This window comes from Mytilus edulis, chromosome 3, assembly GCF_963676685.1.
Source record: "Mytilus edulis chromosome 3, xbMytEdul2.2, whole genome shotgun sequence".
NCBI lineage: Eukaryota > Metazoa > Mollusca > Bivalvia > Mytilida > Mytilidae > Mytilus > Mytilus edulis.
In genome coordinates, this window is record NC_092346.1 from 7187344 (window position 1) to 7207701 (window position 20358).

The following is a 20358-nucleotide window of genomic DNA, read 5'->3' on the forward strand; positions in this document are numbered from 1 at the left end:
GCTCTAAATGCTTTGGTTTTTGAGTTATAAGCCAAAAACTGCATTTTACCCCTATGTTCTATTTTTAGCCGTGGCGGCCATCTTGGTTGGTTGACCGGGGCACGCCACACATTTTTTAAACTAGATACCCCAATGATGATTGTGGCCAAGTTTGGTTTGATTTGGCCCAGTAGTTTTAGAGGAGAAGATTTTTGTAAAAGTTAACGACGACGGACGACGACGACGGACGACGGACGACGGACGACGACGACGGACGCCGGACGCAAAGTGATGGGAATAGCTCACTTGGCCCTTCGGGCCAGGTGAGCTAAAAAGGGTTACAAACTAAAACTGAGGGAAACGCATTAAATATAAGAGGAGATCAACGACACAACACTAAAATGTAACACACATAGAAACGAACTAAGCATTAGACAAAATCCGATGAGAGTAACAAATATAACATCAAAAATAAATACATGAAACTGTAAACTCTACCATAACAACACACGGAATCTGCTGATATCCTCGGAAAGCAACACGACCCAATCAAAATGTCCATATTTCCACTGGCAATCTCAGTTATTCATATCACCAAATTTGTAGAAAGTTCCAACGAATCAATTAATTAGCTTTTGATAGCTTGAGATTGTTTTTACACAAAATACCTTGGGCTATATATATAGCCAATTTTGAAAATGCCAACCCTTCAATAACATCCAAGTTAACTCAGGTTTAATGGAATGCGTTTTTCTGAATATTTCTGATTTTTTTGGGTCATCTTCTAATTGGCATTGAACATTGTTTTTTTTCTGGATTTAATTAGGGAGCTACCATTTGATTTTTATGGGGGGGCTAGGATGAAATTTGAAAAAAATAGGCAGGACAGGAGTTTTGAGTAAAAAAAAAGGCAGGATGAGCAACTTGGTTAAAAAAAGGCAGGATGACAATTTGTGTAAAAAAAAGTCAGGATAAACTAGTAAAAAAAAAGCAGGACCGAATAGAGTAAAAAATAAAAAGGCAGGACAGAGATTACAACTAAAAAAAAAAAGCAGGACAAAATTTTTCATCCTAGCCCCCCCATAAAAATCAAATGATAGCTCCCTTAGTCATCATCTGATTGGCATTATAGAATTCATATCTTTCGGGGAATATTTTAAATATATTTATTTCTAATAGTCGTAGATATCCATGCGGTAATGACAGCTTTAAATTATGTATTTATAAAATTTGTTATAGTTTTCTGTTTTGTTTTTTAAGATTGACATTAAATAATGTTTAAAGTGTGCTAAAGTTAATAAAGATATAGCAAAAATCACCAACAAACAGTCACAACAGTTAACCACAACTCCTTACAATTGGTGTGCTCCTACAGACTGATGCATTATTATCGATATTTTTTAAGGATTTTGATTTATCCTCGAGTCCATAATAATGAGGTACGATTTTCCAGTCCTGTTTTGTATTGCCATGGGATGTTGGTGTTGAAAATTTGATTTTAAAGACTCATCGTGCGAGCTATATAATTTGAAAACAGAGTAATCTGTACCTGCATTACTCAAAGCCAGAATTTCTTCGTCTACATATTGGCCTTGTTCCATGGTAAACAAATCGCTATATATGCGTAAAATGTACATATTGACCATATTCCATGGGTTAAAAACTGCTGCCATATACCACATTTTTTTCTTCTAAAAATGTCCTGTATACGGCAGTTGTTATCTAATAGTTGGTTTCAATGTACGTTGCATTGTCGGTTTTTTTTCTTCACTTTCGGGTTTCTGTTGTTTCGTTCCTCTGTTACGGTAGGTGATGTGTTTCCCTCGGTTTTAGTTTGTAACCGGATTTGTTTTCTCTTAATCGATTTATGACTTTTGAACAGCAGTATACTACTGTTGCCTTCAACAAGTATGCATTTTCTCACATCTGCGTTACATCTACATATTAGTTATGTTCCATGGGGTTAACATCGCTGCCTTATATGCTTTTTGCTTATTTGTAAACCGTATTTTTATCGAGCAGAAAGGAGTCATGACAGATGATTGCAAAAGTCATACTTTTTGTATCTTGTCCTTAATGTACATTTAACATCTGCAGCATTTCGTTAGTCAAAAAATTATTAATATTGATAACGAATCCTTATGTAGATAAGTAGACTTAGTAGTAAGCCCAAATTTGGAAATAATGTTAACTCATAGTTGATTCTTAGGTTACGCAATGCAGTCTACAAAATGATGGACGAAATAATGTTACCAATATTCGAATAAAAGAAAACGACTTGGTAAGATATTTTTTATACATTTTCTAGGAAAGTAGCATTAAATTTTCTCAATATATTTTCTGGAAATTTATACAAGTATGTAAAACAAAGCCAGTTTAGTATGAATTAACTGTAAGACGGTATAGTAACAATAAGACAAATAAAGTGCAACCACTGTTCGCTTCCTGTCTCTATTTATCCTTTATAACAATTGTTGTATTATGTACTGCTAACACGGAAATAACATTCAGATGATAAGTGTAAAAGTAACATGAAATAAATAAAATAAGAAAGAGGAAGAAGAAATGTTTTATTTAAGTGTACTTTGTACTGTCATACGGACAATCACATTATAAATACATGAAGCTGTAGTTCTAATTTACTCCTAGTACATTGCATGTACAAAAATATCTGTAAACAAAGGCACATAAACAATGCTATCTGTTCTTGTATCTGCTCATTGCCTCTTCATATATTCAATAATTACCTCTTATTTTAGTTGTTATCCCTGTTAACAGTTATGTTTTCGGTACCAAAATGGAAAATATATATGCGTATTTTGTATTTATCTTGATCATATCGTTTAACAATTTAGTATAAGTATCAAATATTTTGGGTGCTGAAAATATATTTATAATAAAAATTAACTATATATTATTTATTGAGATCAAATAAAATGAGAGGCAACAGTAGTTTATCGATGACAAAAGTTAAACCAGTTCCTAAATGTTTTGTGAAAATTCTTTAAAAAAGACGAGAATAGCAATATTTGTTTCAAATAGAAATCTTTAGATAATTTATTCTCACTTATAGATCTTCAAACTATATCGACAACTTATTATTTCAAATAGAATTTTGCCTAACAATGTTTAAATTGTGGAAAATATGTATTATAACAAAGTTTAATGAGGAATGAAAGATGCAGTGGAGTAAGGTACATTTAAAAAAAACCACTTTTGTCTTTAATACAACTATAGAATTTAAATACAACTCTGTTTTGGAGCCTTATTTTGGAATAAACCATATCAAAACAAAATTTTAAAATGTTTAATGCTTCTGATTCGTTTTTGAGAATACAAATATATTAAGGACTTCAACATTTTCATTATTAGACATAACACTCTTTTTTTATCATACATTCTTGTTAAGTATTCATTTTTTCAATGAAGTTGTATCGTCGACTATGATAAATCCAAATTGCATTTCCTATTATTCTAAATTTATGTAGCATCTGATATTTTTCTAAACGACTTCAGCAGAACAAGAACAGAAAACAATGTTCTCTACTGAATGTGTAATACAATGAAATAAATGGTTAGAATTTTGTTCGCAATTATGAGAATACATAAGCAATCACAGTAAAAAATGAGACACAAAAAATAACTATTAGAATTTAAAAATCATGATTATGGCACAGATAATTGACCAGAGTCTTGCTGTTGAACAACCCTAAAAGAGATCTAAAAACACAAGAAGCACTGATCACCGGGAAACTAAATGTGTGTGACAAAATATGGCCCTAATTAAAAAACAAATGTGTCCACTGGAAAATAGTTAAGCACTAATATGTCAAACAAAATATTAAAAATTTTCAGTGGAAAATGTAAAAATGCAAAATACAGCACTTAAAATGAACATAAGAAATAATGGGAAGACAAAATATGTACAAATATATGGCATAATATTGAAAATAAATAAAAGCTAAGACCCTGGTCATATGGCTATTTTAAAAATGCAGCACTGTTTGCAAAATAGTAATTCAGAAAAAATATGCACCAAAATTATACCTATATATAAACGGAACCCTCGTAACGCAAATATGGCACGCTTATGGCAGAAACTGCCCTGATATTAAGGGTGAAAGACATTAACAATAACAAACACATAAAAGGACAGACTAACAACATAACTGGTGAATTATGGGATATCATACAATAATGAAAAAGTTATGGTTACAAACTTGAACATAATTCCCCTGATACAACAAACTGCTGCTTATAACAAATAGAATTATCTACCATGTAGTTTGCTGTGATTTAGTTCTATATCATATTGATCTAAAAATAGACACAATTAACACAAGTGTGAATATTGATGATCGACAATTTGTCACTTTTAACACAACTACCAAATAATCAAATGTATAAATAAAGCAAATATGCAATTAGGGGTTACTATGCATGTTTAAATTTTCAATATTCCAAAGAAACTTTAGTATGGATATTTTTTTTCTCAAGAAAGTAATTAAACCCTGGACAGCTAAGAAAAGTGACATGTTAAGATCAATATTTCATTTCAGTTTGTTTTGAACTTGACTTGCTGCATTGAGTGTGCTTTTACGATGTTCCAAACACTCCTGGCATTTTCTAGGAGTATTCTCATTCTACACTTTCCTTTCGTAATTTTGCATAAAGAGTTATATTATAAAAATCCTCGTTTTGATAAGTGATATTTTGCACATCTAACCTTATTGAAACACATTTCTGAACAAAATTTATATGCAATAAACGAAATCAAGCTCACTTACATAAAATAAACCACTACCCATGTGATGTTGTAACGCCATAGGTAGTTTTAAGCACACCATTGCACCAAAATGAGTCAAGTCCCTAGTTGTTAGACTGCCTGGGAAACAGTAATGTGATGAGGGAATACATAATATATAAAACTCTCTAACATCTAAATCTAACAATGAAAACTTTATACAAACACTTCAATGTAGTATCGCCCTTCTTGACAAAAAAAATAATAATAAAAAAAACAAAAACAAATTGCACTGTTGTATTGTTTTCTCCAGATTTTAACCAGTTGAATTTGTTGGTCGTACAACATGTAAGATTCTGCTTGGCAGGATATATTTTAGGCACTATTATTACAATTATTTTTCTGCTGCCTTAAGCTCTTCTGTTGCAGTGTGCATATTTCTATACCTCCAATAAAATTTAAATATTTCTTTACATCACATATCAAAACAGGTTTCATTTATATGGATTTCCCAATTGTTCCATTAAAAGTTGATACTATAAAAGTTTAATATGAAAATCACAATGTAACAAAATTACTCCTAGTATGTTTTCCCTTTGCATTTAAATAAATAACTTGCTGCTTTCTTTAAATAACATTAAGTCATCAGTAGATGAATATAAACATAATATGGCACATATTTTACAAAAAGACTTATTGTCACAAAAGATGACCTAAGACATAGGCACAAATATGCTTCTAGAATAATTTCAACTTTTAATGAAACATTTAAAACATCGAAACCGTTGGTGTAATATTCTCCCTGATTGAAAGCCCTGATCAATTCCGTCTGTTTGATGTTGTACTTAAGCCACATTCCAAAAAACAAATAAACAAATATATAATTCAACACAGTGTGATATTACTCTCCAATTTCGATGATATATTTTTACTACTCCTCTTTAAAGTCTAAAGACTGACAATTATTTTCACAGAATTAAAAATCACCAAAATCAATGTCTGCCATTTTAGTTGCTGCTTCTTTGAAGCAAAGTTGCTATTGATAATCTCAAAATATATGCTTTAAAAGCCCCAGTAATGTGCATCTATCTATTCAAATATAAAAAAAATATGACACGTATACAATGCAAGAAGGGGTAAGCACCATCTAAAGATACACGTCATGGGGTACAAATCCCTCCTAAAACACCCCATCTTAACAATCAACATCTATATACAAATTAACAAATCTACAATATCTAAAGTTTGTCTGCCCCAAACTACAACAATCGTGTGGATCTATGACGATAAATGATGATGAAGATGACGTCACCGGTTAATGGTGCCAGCAAGTCTTTACACAACAGCGAATAGTTGGGCAGACCATGAAGATGAGTATTTTGTGCTGTTTACAATAAAGGTGTCAAATAAATAACAAAATATTGAGCAAACCATAGCAGTCATATAGTAGGGGTAACATTCATTGAATCGAATAAACCAGATTCCTTTTTGAAAGCTGCAGCCATTTTAGCCGAGTCAAACGGGCTAGTTGGTACTTTGGCTGCATCAAACATGCTCGTGGCAACGCTGGCTGACTCGTATAAACTCTTCGAGGAGTTCACGGAGTCAAATATACTAGTGGAGGAGTTCGGAGAACCATACGCGTTCTTTGATAAGCTATTTGATTCGTATATACTCGTTGGTGTGTTAGCATTTGAAGGAGCATTACTTGAATCAGATTCTGAATCTTGAATCATCCTAGCAGTATCTGACTGAGATTGAGAATCAGAGTCTGGTATCATTTTCATTTGTCCATTACCGACACATTTTCGCATATGCTTTTCTAGAGTACTGGCAACTGAGAATGGCATGCTACAGAATTTGCAACGGTATACATCTTTTCCAATCCGACCATGCGTTCTCATATGCCTTGTTAATTTACTTGACTGTGCACATGCATAGCTGCAAAGTGCACACTTATAAGGTTTCTCTCCCGTATGTGAGCGTCTGTGAACGGTGAGATTGCTGCAGTTTCTAAAAATCTTCCCACAATATTCGCAAGTGTCATTTCTTCTAGATTCCTTTCTAGGCAAAGGGGAACTATTAGCCGAAGATAGATTGTCTACTGACTTTTGAGTGTTGTAACTCTTCATAGCACTTTCAACCGTAGACACAGGATTGAATCCATTGTTGTGATTAGGGTCGAAAGGATATCCCGGTATAAGATGTGGATAAATCTCTGGTGGTGGATTAGCGACCGGCATTCTCCAAAGGGATTGTTGCAATGATGAAAACATATCGAAGTTGAACATAGGAGTAGGTGCTGCCTCATGAGGTTCGCTTTTTATATGTTTGGCTTGTCTATTTTCACTATTTGCTTGCTTATCAATGCAGTTGCCTTGGTTAGTTTCAGGTTCTGATTTGATATCTTCCTTACTGGATATGCTGCCATTTCTGCTGCCGTTGTCATTCTGTTCTTTGCCAGACTCTGGATTCTCTTTTGAAAAGTTTTCTTCTATGGCTTGTTTCAAAGCATCTTTGTATGTCGGAATCCCTGTCAAACCTGTATTTTCCATCACTTCTTTGAGCAATGACGATTTGTCCTGATTTGAGTTAATTGCAAAACCACCATTTCGTGAATGAGTCGGTACAAAGTTTGGGATAAAAAGATCAGGCTTTTTTTCTAGATTGTTATTGGACAGCTTTCGACTTTCTTCTTCTTCCATCATCTCTGATTCATCCATCTCTTCTTCCTCCTCCTCCATTTCTTCCTCTTCTTCCTCATCTTCATCCTCGTCGTCCATGAACTTTTTACTTCCTTCCGGTGTGCTATCACCTGAACCATGATTGCCTCCGTCTGAAGAATTAGAGACATGTGGCATCATTGGTGATTTATTCATGTGCGTTTTCATATGCCTTTTTAACTTACTCTGCTGAGTGCAGGCATGGGGACAGAGAGGACATTTGAACGGTTTCTCACCAGTGTGTGACCTTCGATGTACGATCAGATTGCTCTGGAATCGGAAAGATTTTCCGCAGAATTCACAAGACTTTAATTTGCTGGGTGGTGTTAAACTATCTGGACGCTGTGCTCTTTCAGGTTCCACTTGATGAGGAGATGACTGCTGTGGTGTGAGAGGTGAAAATAAAGTCGTTGTCGTTGTGCTGGCCTGCGAAAAAGGAGGTGTGTGCTTCCGGATGGGCGGGGATGCCGAAGTTGTTCCAGTGATAATGTCTCTTGATGCTAACTCTCGCAATCTTTGTGAATAAAACGATTCAAGAGTTTTGTTGTCAAATCCCATAGGACGAGGCGTCCTGTCAAACAAATGAGGAAATGGTGGCGAGGGACCATCAAAATGTGGAAAATTAAGCAATCCGAGGTGACGAGGTTCGCTAGACATAAAATCTGGACCCGGTGGACGGCTGTATTGTAGACTCGGAGAAAGAGGCGGTCTATCAAATGGGAAGCGGAACATGAATGGATTCGGAGAATGGTGTGATGTAATGGTTGCGTCACCACTGCCGACTGAGCTTCCCGCTGATGGAGGTGTTCTATGATGATCACGATGTATAGATAAATGTTGATCACGGATATCGTCGTGAATTTTATGGGGATGTGTCAACTGTGGAGAACGTTTAGAATCGTGAAGATCTTTCATAACAGCATCAATAGTTCTGGTAACCGGTAAAGATTCAATCAATGGTGGAGTGTAATATATTTTCATTCCATGTTCTCTCTGAGCGTGTTGAAGGAGGGACCATGCTGATTCGTGAGTGGCTTTGCAGGATTCGCATACAAACTTCGTTGGCTCTGAAATGGAAAATAGGTTTTTATTAGACAAAAATAAAAAGTCATTTTAATAGCTAGCTTCTGTTTAATATATTAAAAGACAATTCTACATTTTACATTCCATAAATTAACTGGTTACGGTAAAAGCCATATCACAGACCAAACCAATAAATATTAATTTCAACGCCATTGGTCTCCATTTAATTTTCAGACATAAAATATAAACCTATTTTTGGAAATGTTAATTTTCATTATTTGTTTAACTCATTGTAAATTTATCGTGTTTTTATGTCAAATGGAATTTATAGATTTAAATTAACTAACATATATCTATCTTTTTATTGTCATTGACCAAAATGTCAATTGAATATTTTACAAATGTACAAATGAGTCATACGTTTTTAAATTGTGGTCCTGAAAACGATACATTGTTTATAATGACCTTACTTGCACAAGGTAGAAAGAAATTCAATATTATTTATTTGATCAGCAGACTGGGCAAACAGTAGACCAAGCTTGATATTGTGTAAAAGTTTTTGATCGATTCAGGTAGGTTTATCGCGACGCTTGGTTAATACCTTTTATGTAATAGAGCAAATTGACCAGACATTATTAAATATGCATGGGGATCTGGAGGGAAAACTAAAATGAATATATTCGTAATATGAATTCATCCGGTCTCACAAAGTGTGAAATGAGTAACAATTGACAACTTCATATAACTCTCTCTCTCTAAAAAAAAAAAAAAAAAACATGTGGAAAGATGTAAATAAGACAGCAAACTAAGAACACGACAAAAAATGAAAACAACTCTATTGACTTGTTAAAACTTATGACTTCAAATTTTAAAGATGTACAAAGACCAAACTTGGGCGTTATGAAAAACAGTAAAAAAGAAGGATGTCAATAAAACCATAACGGTATATATAATTAAGTATATTGGAGGAAATTGTTACTCTCGCCATAAGTCCCGTAGATCAACCACTTTGTCAGGTTGTCACAGATTCCTTGTTATCGAAAGGCAAGCAGTATGAAAGTATTATATTTATCTGATATATACACATTAAGCCTCTCAAATAAAAACGTGTGTCATACAACACATTTATGTTGAGGAGACTTTATTGAGAAAAGTGACCAGACCAAGAAGAAAGATGTTGAATTTCCCGCAGACTACCCCGCAGTCAGCTGAATCCATCCATGACCACAAACCAGACACGTCGTTTGATCTACATATAAAAACCTTTAAATGTTTGATAAGATTTTAACATATACATCATCAACACCAGTCAAATCAATATATTATACTGAAACCTTTATGTGTTAATTGCATAAAATAAGATTGGCTGCAATTATCACGTAACAGGTCCACGTATCAACACCAGTCATACGAAACATTCATTTTTCTGCATGATATATAATATTAATGGCTCCTAATGCATGTATCTTTTACTAAATCAGGACATTTTCACTGTGTTTATGGATATAACCCGAAGGGAGAAACCAAATGGAGTGGGTCTTTTATTCAAACAGATATTAATATTGGCTTTGTTGTACTGGAAAACATACTAAAAAACGAACAAAGATTTTAAGTCAGAAAGCGTCAATTTGAAGTTTACAATTGGAAAAGCTTTTGAAAATAATATTAATTGATTGTAACAAATCCAACAATGGTCGAAATTAAAAAAGAAAATATGTATGTATAATTATACGTTATCGGACAGTGAATGCCAGCTTGTTGGATTGTATTACGCCACTGACACTTAATAACAAAGCACTCAAGTCCAAGACGTCTTCAATCTCCAAACAAATACGGAACAAAAGATTGACCCTTTTCACTCTGAATGGTGACCTATTATGAAAATGGCTTTGATATCAATTGAAGAAAAAAATTTGCAAATGAATGAGTGATATAATCCAAGGGGTGACAACAGTCGTTAGGGGGTGCATAATGCCAGGAGCATGTTATTGTGTAACAAACAACGCCAGCTGTCGGACACACTACATTATTAACCAGGCCTATTTTACATACTGGCAGCTGGTACTGGACAAAAAAATAGCCATGAATATTATTAAAACCCTAATCAGAATCGTATTTCATTCTTCGTGGTGTCAAAATTATGTTTTCAATTACACAAAAGTTGTTTTCAGAGAAGTAAAGAGGTTGACTTAAATGACAAAGGAACTACACATGTATTGAAGGAAGATCCTGGGAAGATCATTTTCAGGTAGACTAATTGTGGTGACAGTAATCCGCTACACTTGGACCTAATATAGCATGACTCTGGGAAAACTATTACACAATACCCCATCACATATCCTTTCCAAAATCTATTTCATCTCCAGCTACTATGACCCTAAATACCATTAAAATTCTGAGTTTAAATTAAAAATATTGAGAGCAATATTGGCCAACTGATGACCTACGAGGTCTAAATAAAATTAACATAGATCAATATAGTGAAAATTTACTTCGATGATATACATATTTATAGAGAGAGATTAACGACTGTAAATATTCTTACTATTAATTGTTCCCTCTAAAATCAGAATGCAGACAGAACAAGACATAGCACTAACAGAAAATTGGTAAAGCGCTCAGAAAGAAAAAAATAGAGAGGCGCTAAGATATTGCTAAAACTGACGAAATAACTTTTTTCTCTCTGTTTTTTGCTGTTTAACAAATCGTTATGTTATATGACAAGTAGTTCTGTCTAAATTTTTAAGATAGAACAAGGCAAATAAATTCATCTGATACTAGGCTTAATTTTTTGTTAAACAGATGAGCATTTATTTTACAAAAGACTCAATAGTGACGCTGGATTTAAAACAGTTAAAAGGGCCATATGAAGTTGAATAGCGTTGGGAACGGAAAATTTGAAAAGGTTTCGAAAAAAAAACCCCACACAAACAAAGAAATGCAAAAAATCTTGTGTAAAATAATTTTCCATCCTCAATTTATATATAAATAATCCTATATTAAACGGTTCCTGAAAGTCACCCCACTCAAACCATCATCACAATAAAAACTTTATAAAACTATATTATGAGATACTTTGTCATATAAAGTTATTTATAGTTTGCCAGGAGAGTTCGGTCACCGACCTACCTGTCTATGGCGTGATTGACCAACTAAGATAAATATATATGACCATTGGGCTGTACAAAGTTAACTTGTTAATAGATAAAAGTAATTAGAAAGTAGTATCAAAGCATAAATAAATACAGTGTTATTTAAAATTGCTGGTGCGTTGTAATTGCTCTAACATATAATATATTCAATCTATGAACATAAATGTATATTTAATATCATACAAAAAGTCATTTACATTTCTCCCCTCTAACATATGCCCCTGTTTTTCTGGACTTCGTCCAACATACGGTCAATAACCGACACTGCCAGGTCACTCGGTTAAATGACCACGAAGATAGATAACCCATATGTTTGTTAATTGAGTCCCAGGGTAATTATGACTATTTGACTTAATCAGACGTAATGTATAAACAAGGTGATGCTTTCATCGAGGGTCTATTGGAAATGATACTGCACGAGGGGGGAAATATTTCAGATGATGATGAAAAAACAAGAAATAATAACACACAATCGTTATCATTTTGAATAACACTAATTCAGAAGTGTTTGCACCTTCAAAGCTCGCTTTGCACCTAAAGCTAACTAAAAATTCAAAAGAAACCGTATCAACACCAAGCAAGACAGATAGTTATATAAATATGTTGCCGAAATTCCAGATCTGACACTGTGACAAAGTTGAACAAGAGATACAGAGGAAATGAATTCAAAAACAAATCCTTTAAAACGTATGCTGGATATAACATCATTTGGAAACCAGTAGTTGTCATCAAAAGTTGAAAGCATATTGATTATCACATACCTTTGAAGACTTTATTACTGCTTATGCAGCAGAACATTCATTATTTTTAAAAGATGTAAAAAAAAAATAAGATTCTTGATGTTAAACAATGAAAAGCAGACATGTCAATTCAACAAAACATATAACAATCTAAGTAAATGGATAAACATAAAGAGAAACGACATCCCCACGATTCCAGACCGGATTGACTTGACTAACTATACTTAAGCTGTATCGACGTCCTTATTTTATACGGTTTTAAACAATGCAGTACATTGAAAGAGGCGGAAAATACTTCATCATTTCCTAAAAATAAGAATGACCTAACTGATGGACATCTATGTCGGTTAGTCCATTCCCTTTATCAGAACAATTAAATGTCACGAAATGGGTTAAGTGGTCAACTAATCTTCAATGACACGGGTCAACACAACTTTTGTCTGGCATCTTGTTTGTTGATTAACTAATGCCCAGGACTCGGGAAAATCAAACAGGAAGTAGCCACCTAGGTTTCTGTGTCCTGGAATGACTTGTCTCAAATGACAAGAGATGAAATGATATATGTAATAACAAATGTGAAACATAACACACTTAACTGGAATGTATCGCCTGCAAGGACAAACATTAAAGATCAAATATATTATTCATTAACCAAATGAAATTTATGACATTACAAAACTGGTTAACATTTCAATATTAGACCTTTTGACGAATGGGCGATTAAAGCAAGTCAAACAAAGCATGTTTCTTTGTTTTTTCATGTTTTTTTTTAAATTTCAATGAATAACTTGAAGACGTTTGTCCATAATACCTGTACCTTGGGCGCCTACATGCAGTTAAAGCATATAATGACGTAATGTACACGGAAGGAATACAGGTGTGCATAAATGGACAAACAATATATATACAGGTAATTCAACACTTGACACTCAGTACAAAATTCCTCTCGTGTTATGTTAATAGTGTTTAGCCATTGGCTACTGTTCAGACAATATACATGGATCTCTATAGCGACAGACAACCTTGGCTAGTTTTAAATTCACTAGGTCAACAATTGGTAACTGAAGTTTTAAATATGTAAATCATATCATCAAAATCAATATAAAGGATAATATTGCATACATGTAAACATGGATGTCCGCAAACAGTTAAATAATGTGAAGAAACTTGCTCAATACTACACAAATTAAAAACCATACATATGTTATTTTCATTTAATAAGATGTTTTCTTCACCATAGGACATGCTTAAAGACGTATCAAAGGTAGCGACGCTTAGAACAGCTGTGTCCGAGCGATCGATAAAAGCAATGTATTATCACATGATGCAATTTACAATTTTATGATCTAACTTAATGCTTCCATTTTGACCTTCAATGACCCCGCAGCATAAACGCCTTCCACAGCAGATCAACTGGATGTAAACACCATTTACATCAACCTCATTTTTCACGACTCCATTAAAGCCTATTAAAACTTTGGTAGAAAAATACACATTAAGTTGACATGCGGATATAAGGGACAATGATTACACAATATTGACTTATAAACTTGCTAATTCAACATGCCAAATAATGTGCGAGTACACACCCGGGAAGAAAGCTTTTATTACACGCATCTATAACAATTAACCAAAATAGACAAGTGTTAAAATTCATCACCAAATCTGTTTTTGTCCAAACTATTTAAAAAAGTAAATTGATAGAAGTATAAATCACTACTTTTAAAGTGACCGTAAATCTTGTCTCTACAACTTCTACGCTCCGTTATTTATGGCAAAATGTGTTGATATTATTCTGCTTGTTCCCAATGAATGTTGCACTCAATAAAATTTTTATTTATGCGAGGATTTTTGTTCGAATTTATCAAGAGATCAACAGCTTCGTTTAATTTAAGCACCTAGAGTGAAGTTTTCTCCTCGCCAAATGGTTTCTTCTTCCTTTATGGCATTGAAAACTTTTATCATTTTACATCATAAAATGAAACCATTGTGATGTTACAAGTAGCTATAAAATAAGGAGATAATTCGGTATATACAATTAGTGGTTTGCTTTCTTGGTGTTGTAGATGACAGGATTACGCAATGTGCATGCTTTAAACAGTGTCACACCAACGGCTTCTCAGGGTCAGAGCTCCCGAGTTTCTAAATCAATACGGTAGCAATTACGCATGCGCAGTGCCAAGTCCATGCTGGATAATTATTACCACATCTTTCTTCATTAGTGCCTGGACGTGATCAATGGGTAAACTACGTTATATAATACTGCAATACACAAATAGCCAAAAGCAGAATATCTAATTACAGCGTTCTGTGCGCTTGTTAAACCTAAAACTTCTCCATTAATCAAAAATAACAGGAAGGTCATTTCGAAAATTCAAATTAAATCAGCAAATTAAAATTACAGAAAATGGTCTTCCCTTAGATGCAAGGAAAGTTGCTTAAATAATATGCGTTCTTATAACGAGCAACCGTTACACACAATTGCATGTTTTAATTGTATAGTGAAAGTGGCATTAAAACAACTAAACTGATAGCATTACCAGACCCCTCCAGATTCTGCTGTTACTAATTTGTAGATTACATCCAGGGCAAGAAATGGCTATTTGTTGCACAACTTGTGTGAAGTATTCGGTAACAGGTGCACTAACAATACCGCACATTCTGTCTGGGGCGATTCCTATTTTTGTCAATCAGATAAAATACATTTTTCACGAAGATAAACCTCTCATCAGAACGTGAATGTTTTTAAGTTAACATTGCGTAAAAATACAGAAGTGATAACTCAAAAAATATCAATTCTATTCTAAATCTAAGACATAACATCCTTACATAATTACTGGCAAAAAGTAGTAAAGGGTTTCACGTAGTTTGTATATATAAAACGAGAATCATAATTCGGCGTAATGGTAGATAAATACTGATATTCTAATTGACAAGCCCTCCTGATTTTAATTGTGCTTATCTTTTACTGCATTTACCATACACATGACCATGTGGTCATGTGTTTTCTACAAAAATGTTTGCAACATACAATCAGAAATGTAATATTTGCGACAAAACTGTAAAACGAGGGAGTTTCAACGACTAAAGGAATATAAAGTTGAAATCGAGAGTATATTCAAGAAAGTATTGACAGTTTACCATGTTAGAGAGCAGAATCATTTTCTTTTCAAAGCTAACAATTTCTCAGATATCATAGTAAATTTCATCAAAGAAGACACAACGACACTACGATAAATGATCGGCATCAAACATACGAACAGAGAAGAACATCTTATGTCACTTTAATCCTAAACCGTTATTAATTTTGTCATCTCATAAACTGATCCCCGTTTCTCAGAACAACTGCTGTGCTCCAAGCTGTTGTAGTTCAAATTTCATTTTGTTATTACATTTGGACGAAGTTGTAGGTCATACATATTGACACTAGAATCTTCAGGTGATTATAAACATTGTCATTCGATATCACATGACGATATTTTTAATGCATATTGAAGCAAAACTCCTCAGGAATTGCCGAAGAAGTTCGAGATTAATTTCAACAATTTTGCTCACGATATTGCGTTATCTGGCTCTAAAAAATCTTTGAAATACTAGATATGAAAAATCCACAAGGGATCATTAGAATATGGACATTAAATATCCCTCACTCTATCTAATAGAAACACTGGTATGGAGCGCGTTTATTACTATCTCAAATTAAGTTATACCCATACACGCTGCAGTTATTACGTCTAATGATAGCAATATTTCATGACATTTGATTCAAAATTGAGTGTAATAGGTCATCAAAGAATTGAAAGGACATATGCTCCAAGATACGACATGAAAAAAATAAAAATCAAAATTCCAGAAAACTAACCAATAAACCTCGTTCTCTTGGTAAATCCAAGATTTTTTTATGGAAAATATATGATTTAAAGAAGATAAGAGCATGCCCATATCAAGGGCATTTAAAATGGACATAATCATGACACAACTTTTTAAAATGTTCGTGTCAGAATTGATTACGATTCATCATGTTTTTAGGAAATTTATGCAATTCGTAACAGTAAATAATTCATCTTTAAAATTGTACAATTTGTTCACGCTTTAATGATGAATATGACAGTTTAATTGTCCGATCTTTAAATTATCAAATTCATCAATCTTTTTCTTGGCGTCTGAATATTTCAATACTAATTTAAATAAGTTGTGGTTAAAATAAACATGAAACAACAGTTTCTATGGTCAGAAAGTTATGAAACTAGAATCTTTCATACAACAAAATGATTGAATTGAAAAAGAGTCCAATGTCGAAGAAATTTTCAATTTGAACGAACTTATATAAAGGATTTTCAAAGAACAAGACATGTCAAGCTACTGTCACAGTAAAAGAAACTTCAAAAATGACAAATTCTTTCAAATGACTAAATATTTTCCGGAACATCAAACCATTTGCAAGAACGTCGTGTAGTATAACATTCATAAAGTATCAATCCCCATACGTTTGATAATTGATTTTAAGCATTTTCGTATATATTGTTCAAGATTTAACAAACATCCTTTCACTTTGATATAAAACTCCTGACTGAAACTTCTTTCAACAATGGATGATTATATTCATCCATCAGAATTTCATCAAGACCAAGTGTACGTATGCCTTTCATTAATATCAACAGACTAATATGCGTTGCCACACGAAGGTAAATTAAAATTTTGAATTTGATGGAACAATGCTGGAATTTCAAGGACAGTCATCATATATAAAAGTCAAAGAAATAAGAAGCCTTACAGGGATTATTAACACGACGGATCCATTCGTAAAGGAAATTACAAATCTAAAAATAGCATTTGGTCACTCGTTCTATGAAGAAAATAATAGATTTATAAAACATCAAAAAATAAAGGCCGAAGATATCAAATATATATTTAAACTATTAAGCCGAAGACAAATTGGCAAGGCTATTGCAATAAAGGGTTGGCAGCTCCTTATAAGTTCACATCTGATTTGACACTATTAAAACTTCCATATATTAATTAATACTTTTTTAAATAAAAAAGGAATGACTTTAAAGAGAAATGTCTTTGAGAAGTATCCCAGTATCACTTCGAAAACAAAGATTCAAAGGTCATACCAATTCATTTTTTAATTATGCATTGTTGATGATAATAGCGTCAGAGCTAAGCCCGATGTTTCGAAAGTATTCCAAGGAAAACAATATTTCGATATAACAGTTACTTGAAACAATCCTTTACGAGTTGGATGTTCCAGGAAGCGCTGTGATTAATGAACTTGCAAAACTATCCTCCTATATTTCGACCAAACTAAGTCAAACAGAATCTTAATCTGTTTCAATCATGACAGGAATATATTCAATTCAATGTACAATTTACTGAATTTGCATTTCCAATTCTTGCTTTGCAACTCAAATTTCTTCAACTTTGCAATTTATTTTTATTTTTTAAAAAGATGCCGATCATCAATACCTAAAACAATCTATGCATTTGTGCAACCATAACCGATTTTAAAACAAACCAAAATGTAGAAGTGACAATCTGTTTGATTAGAATAAAATTCAATTTGCATGTCATGAAGATCTCTTGGAAATTAAATTTACTTAACATCAAGAAATATTCAGTGACAGTTAGATCTGGACGACAAATCACATTAAAGATTCTCCTCTGTAATCCAAAAGTATGTAACAAACCATTTGCACAAAACATTAATTGCACACTTAAAGCTTTCTTATAAAACAAATGTCTTAGAAATGTTATTCTTAATGCATCATATATTTTTTTTGTAGTTTTTAAATTTCAGTTCAAAGGATAAAACCAAATCGTTTTCACCACTAACAACAACTTAAGAGAATCAGCATCTTAGTTATTTCTAATTCTTAAAATAATAAGAAGCAAACATTTTGGTTAGACACATTAGATGTTTGTCGTTTACAGGTGCATATGGATAACTTGTTTTCTAACTCTGTGTTTGCCAGAATTGAAAACCACAACAAGATTACACAATAAGTAACAATTATTGTCATAATTTTGCTAATCGAAACTTTTTGAAATCTTTTTATTTAGATTGAAAACTAATGGAGATTGGGTAGAATGCAAAAGACAAGTATCTATATATAATAAACTTTATATAATAGCAACCAGGACTAAAACCTTGCATCTACGCCAGACGCGCGTTTCGTCTACAATAGACTCGTCAGTATCGCTCGAATAAAAAAAAGTTAAAAAGGCAAATAAAGTACGGAGTTGAAGAGCCAAATGTTCCTTAAAGTTTGCCAAATACACCTAAGGCAATCTATTCCGGAGGTAGAAAAGCCTTAGTAATTCAAAAATCCAAAGTTTTGAAAACAGTCAACTTATAATACCAAATAAATGGCAATACGGCTACAATGCTAACATCAGTGTGCCAAGTGAAGTATTACCTTCATCGGGTTCACCCCGTTTATAAATTACTTCCCCTTGAACAATTCAGTAAATCGGGGATATTTAAAACTAACCAATGAATTGATAGTAATCCCATCTATTCGGAAGCAATGCCACAGTAACCTTAAAGAAAAGTCCTCTCTATATAACAAGCTGCCTCTATAAATTGACAGATCTGATGAAATATGTTGAATTACATCTGTTATCAACACGTAGAAATATAATTTTTAATACACGAGGAAGTTGTATTATCGCTAAAAATAAAGTTTGCCTGTGGTCACTGTGACATTAGTAAGTCAATGCACGTACCAAATTCTCAAGCATCTGTCAATGTAGGATATCATTGAAACGGTTTATTTCCTGTTCACTTAAGATACATTATTGGTGCTACTACCACCAATATTACGGGTACTTTCTATTTTGTAGATTTGCTTGTATCAAGTCTTCAATGTGCAATCATTTAAAACAAACAAAAATATTGACTATACCGGGAATAACGAAAATGTTGAAATTCATGTGACCAATAAAGACCAAAGCGACGACCCCCATTGAATTTCTGTTCTAAATAACTGTTAACTTTAAAAAGATGTTCTGATATTTAAAATGATTAAAATTGAGTTTTTGTTCATTTTTTTTAACTGATCTCCACTAGTAAATAATTTGTCTCTAGGCAATCTATTCACCATCAATATTCTACCTCCTGTCTATTTTCCTGGTTAACAGCTGAATCATTTGACTTTATTATGTTTATAGAAATATCAGCTACACCGACAAACCGTAACATTTATTCCGGTCGTCCAAAAACAAAACACAGCACGAATTCAAACAAACATGAAAATTTATTGGCGACACCTTATTAGCAGGAAGAGCCAAATTTAAACAGCGGTCTTTTGGCTTTAGATTATATCCATTACCTACACAGAAAATCTACTTAAATGCATCGGTCGGGTGACATGCGACTTCCACTCTGCTGGCATCTTTCAAATTATGCAATTAATTTCTAAAGAGCAAATTTCATGTAATCAAAAATTGCCTTTAAAGACTCGAACCATGGACGATTATTGACAAGTATACAACAACAAGACTTCCGCCATCGGGGAAAATTCATTTTTACACAGCAATTGATTAATACCGCTAGCAACCAATGTTGCAATTATTACTTTATTTCTTGAAGTCCAATATGAATTTTTAATTTGTAGTGAAAAAAATCCCATCATAATCCGATTTTTTCCCGTGTTTGATTTCATCTTGTTTCTAATAGCTATATATGTACTAAGGTCATACTTGCAGTAGGTCACTTCATATGCATATGATGATAATGAAAATGATCTTGGTGTACATCAAAGTTCGCATTTTCAGTTGAAATAAGATGTTTTGATTAAAATAATTGAACCAGTGAAATGAAACAAAATGATAAAATGTCATTTCAGATCTTTAGACACTTACAATATCGGCTTATTTTTTCTGATATCAAAAGCTTGTAATAAGTATATACACCTCAACTATTTGTTTACCAAGTTCACAGAATTATGGACGTCTATACTCAAAATAGAAGTACAGCTTCTGAAACTACAAAA

General features: G+C 33.1%; 1 protein-coding gene across 2 annotated transcripts in view; it reads right to left on the reverse strand.

Moving 5' to 3' along the window:
* Positions 1–2532: 2532 nt before the first annotated feature.
* Positions 2533–20358, reverse strand: part of LOC139514150 (B-cell lymphoma/leukemia 11A-like) — a 53280-nt gene continuing 35454 nt past the window's right edge. For both annotated transcript variants that reach the window (XM_071302931.1, XM_071302932.1), the window contains one exon: positions 2533–8513. In XM_071302931.1, coding sequence (XP_071159032.1) covers positions 6163–8513 — 2351 coding nt within the window. In that variant the 3' untranslated portion in view covers positions 2533–6162. The remainder of the gene's footprint in view (positions 8514–20358) is intronic.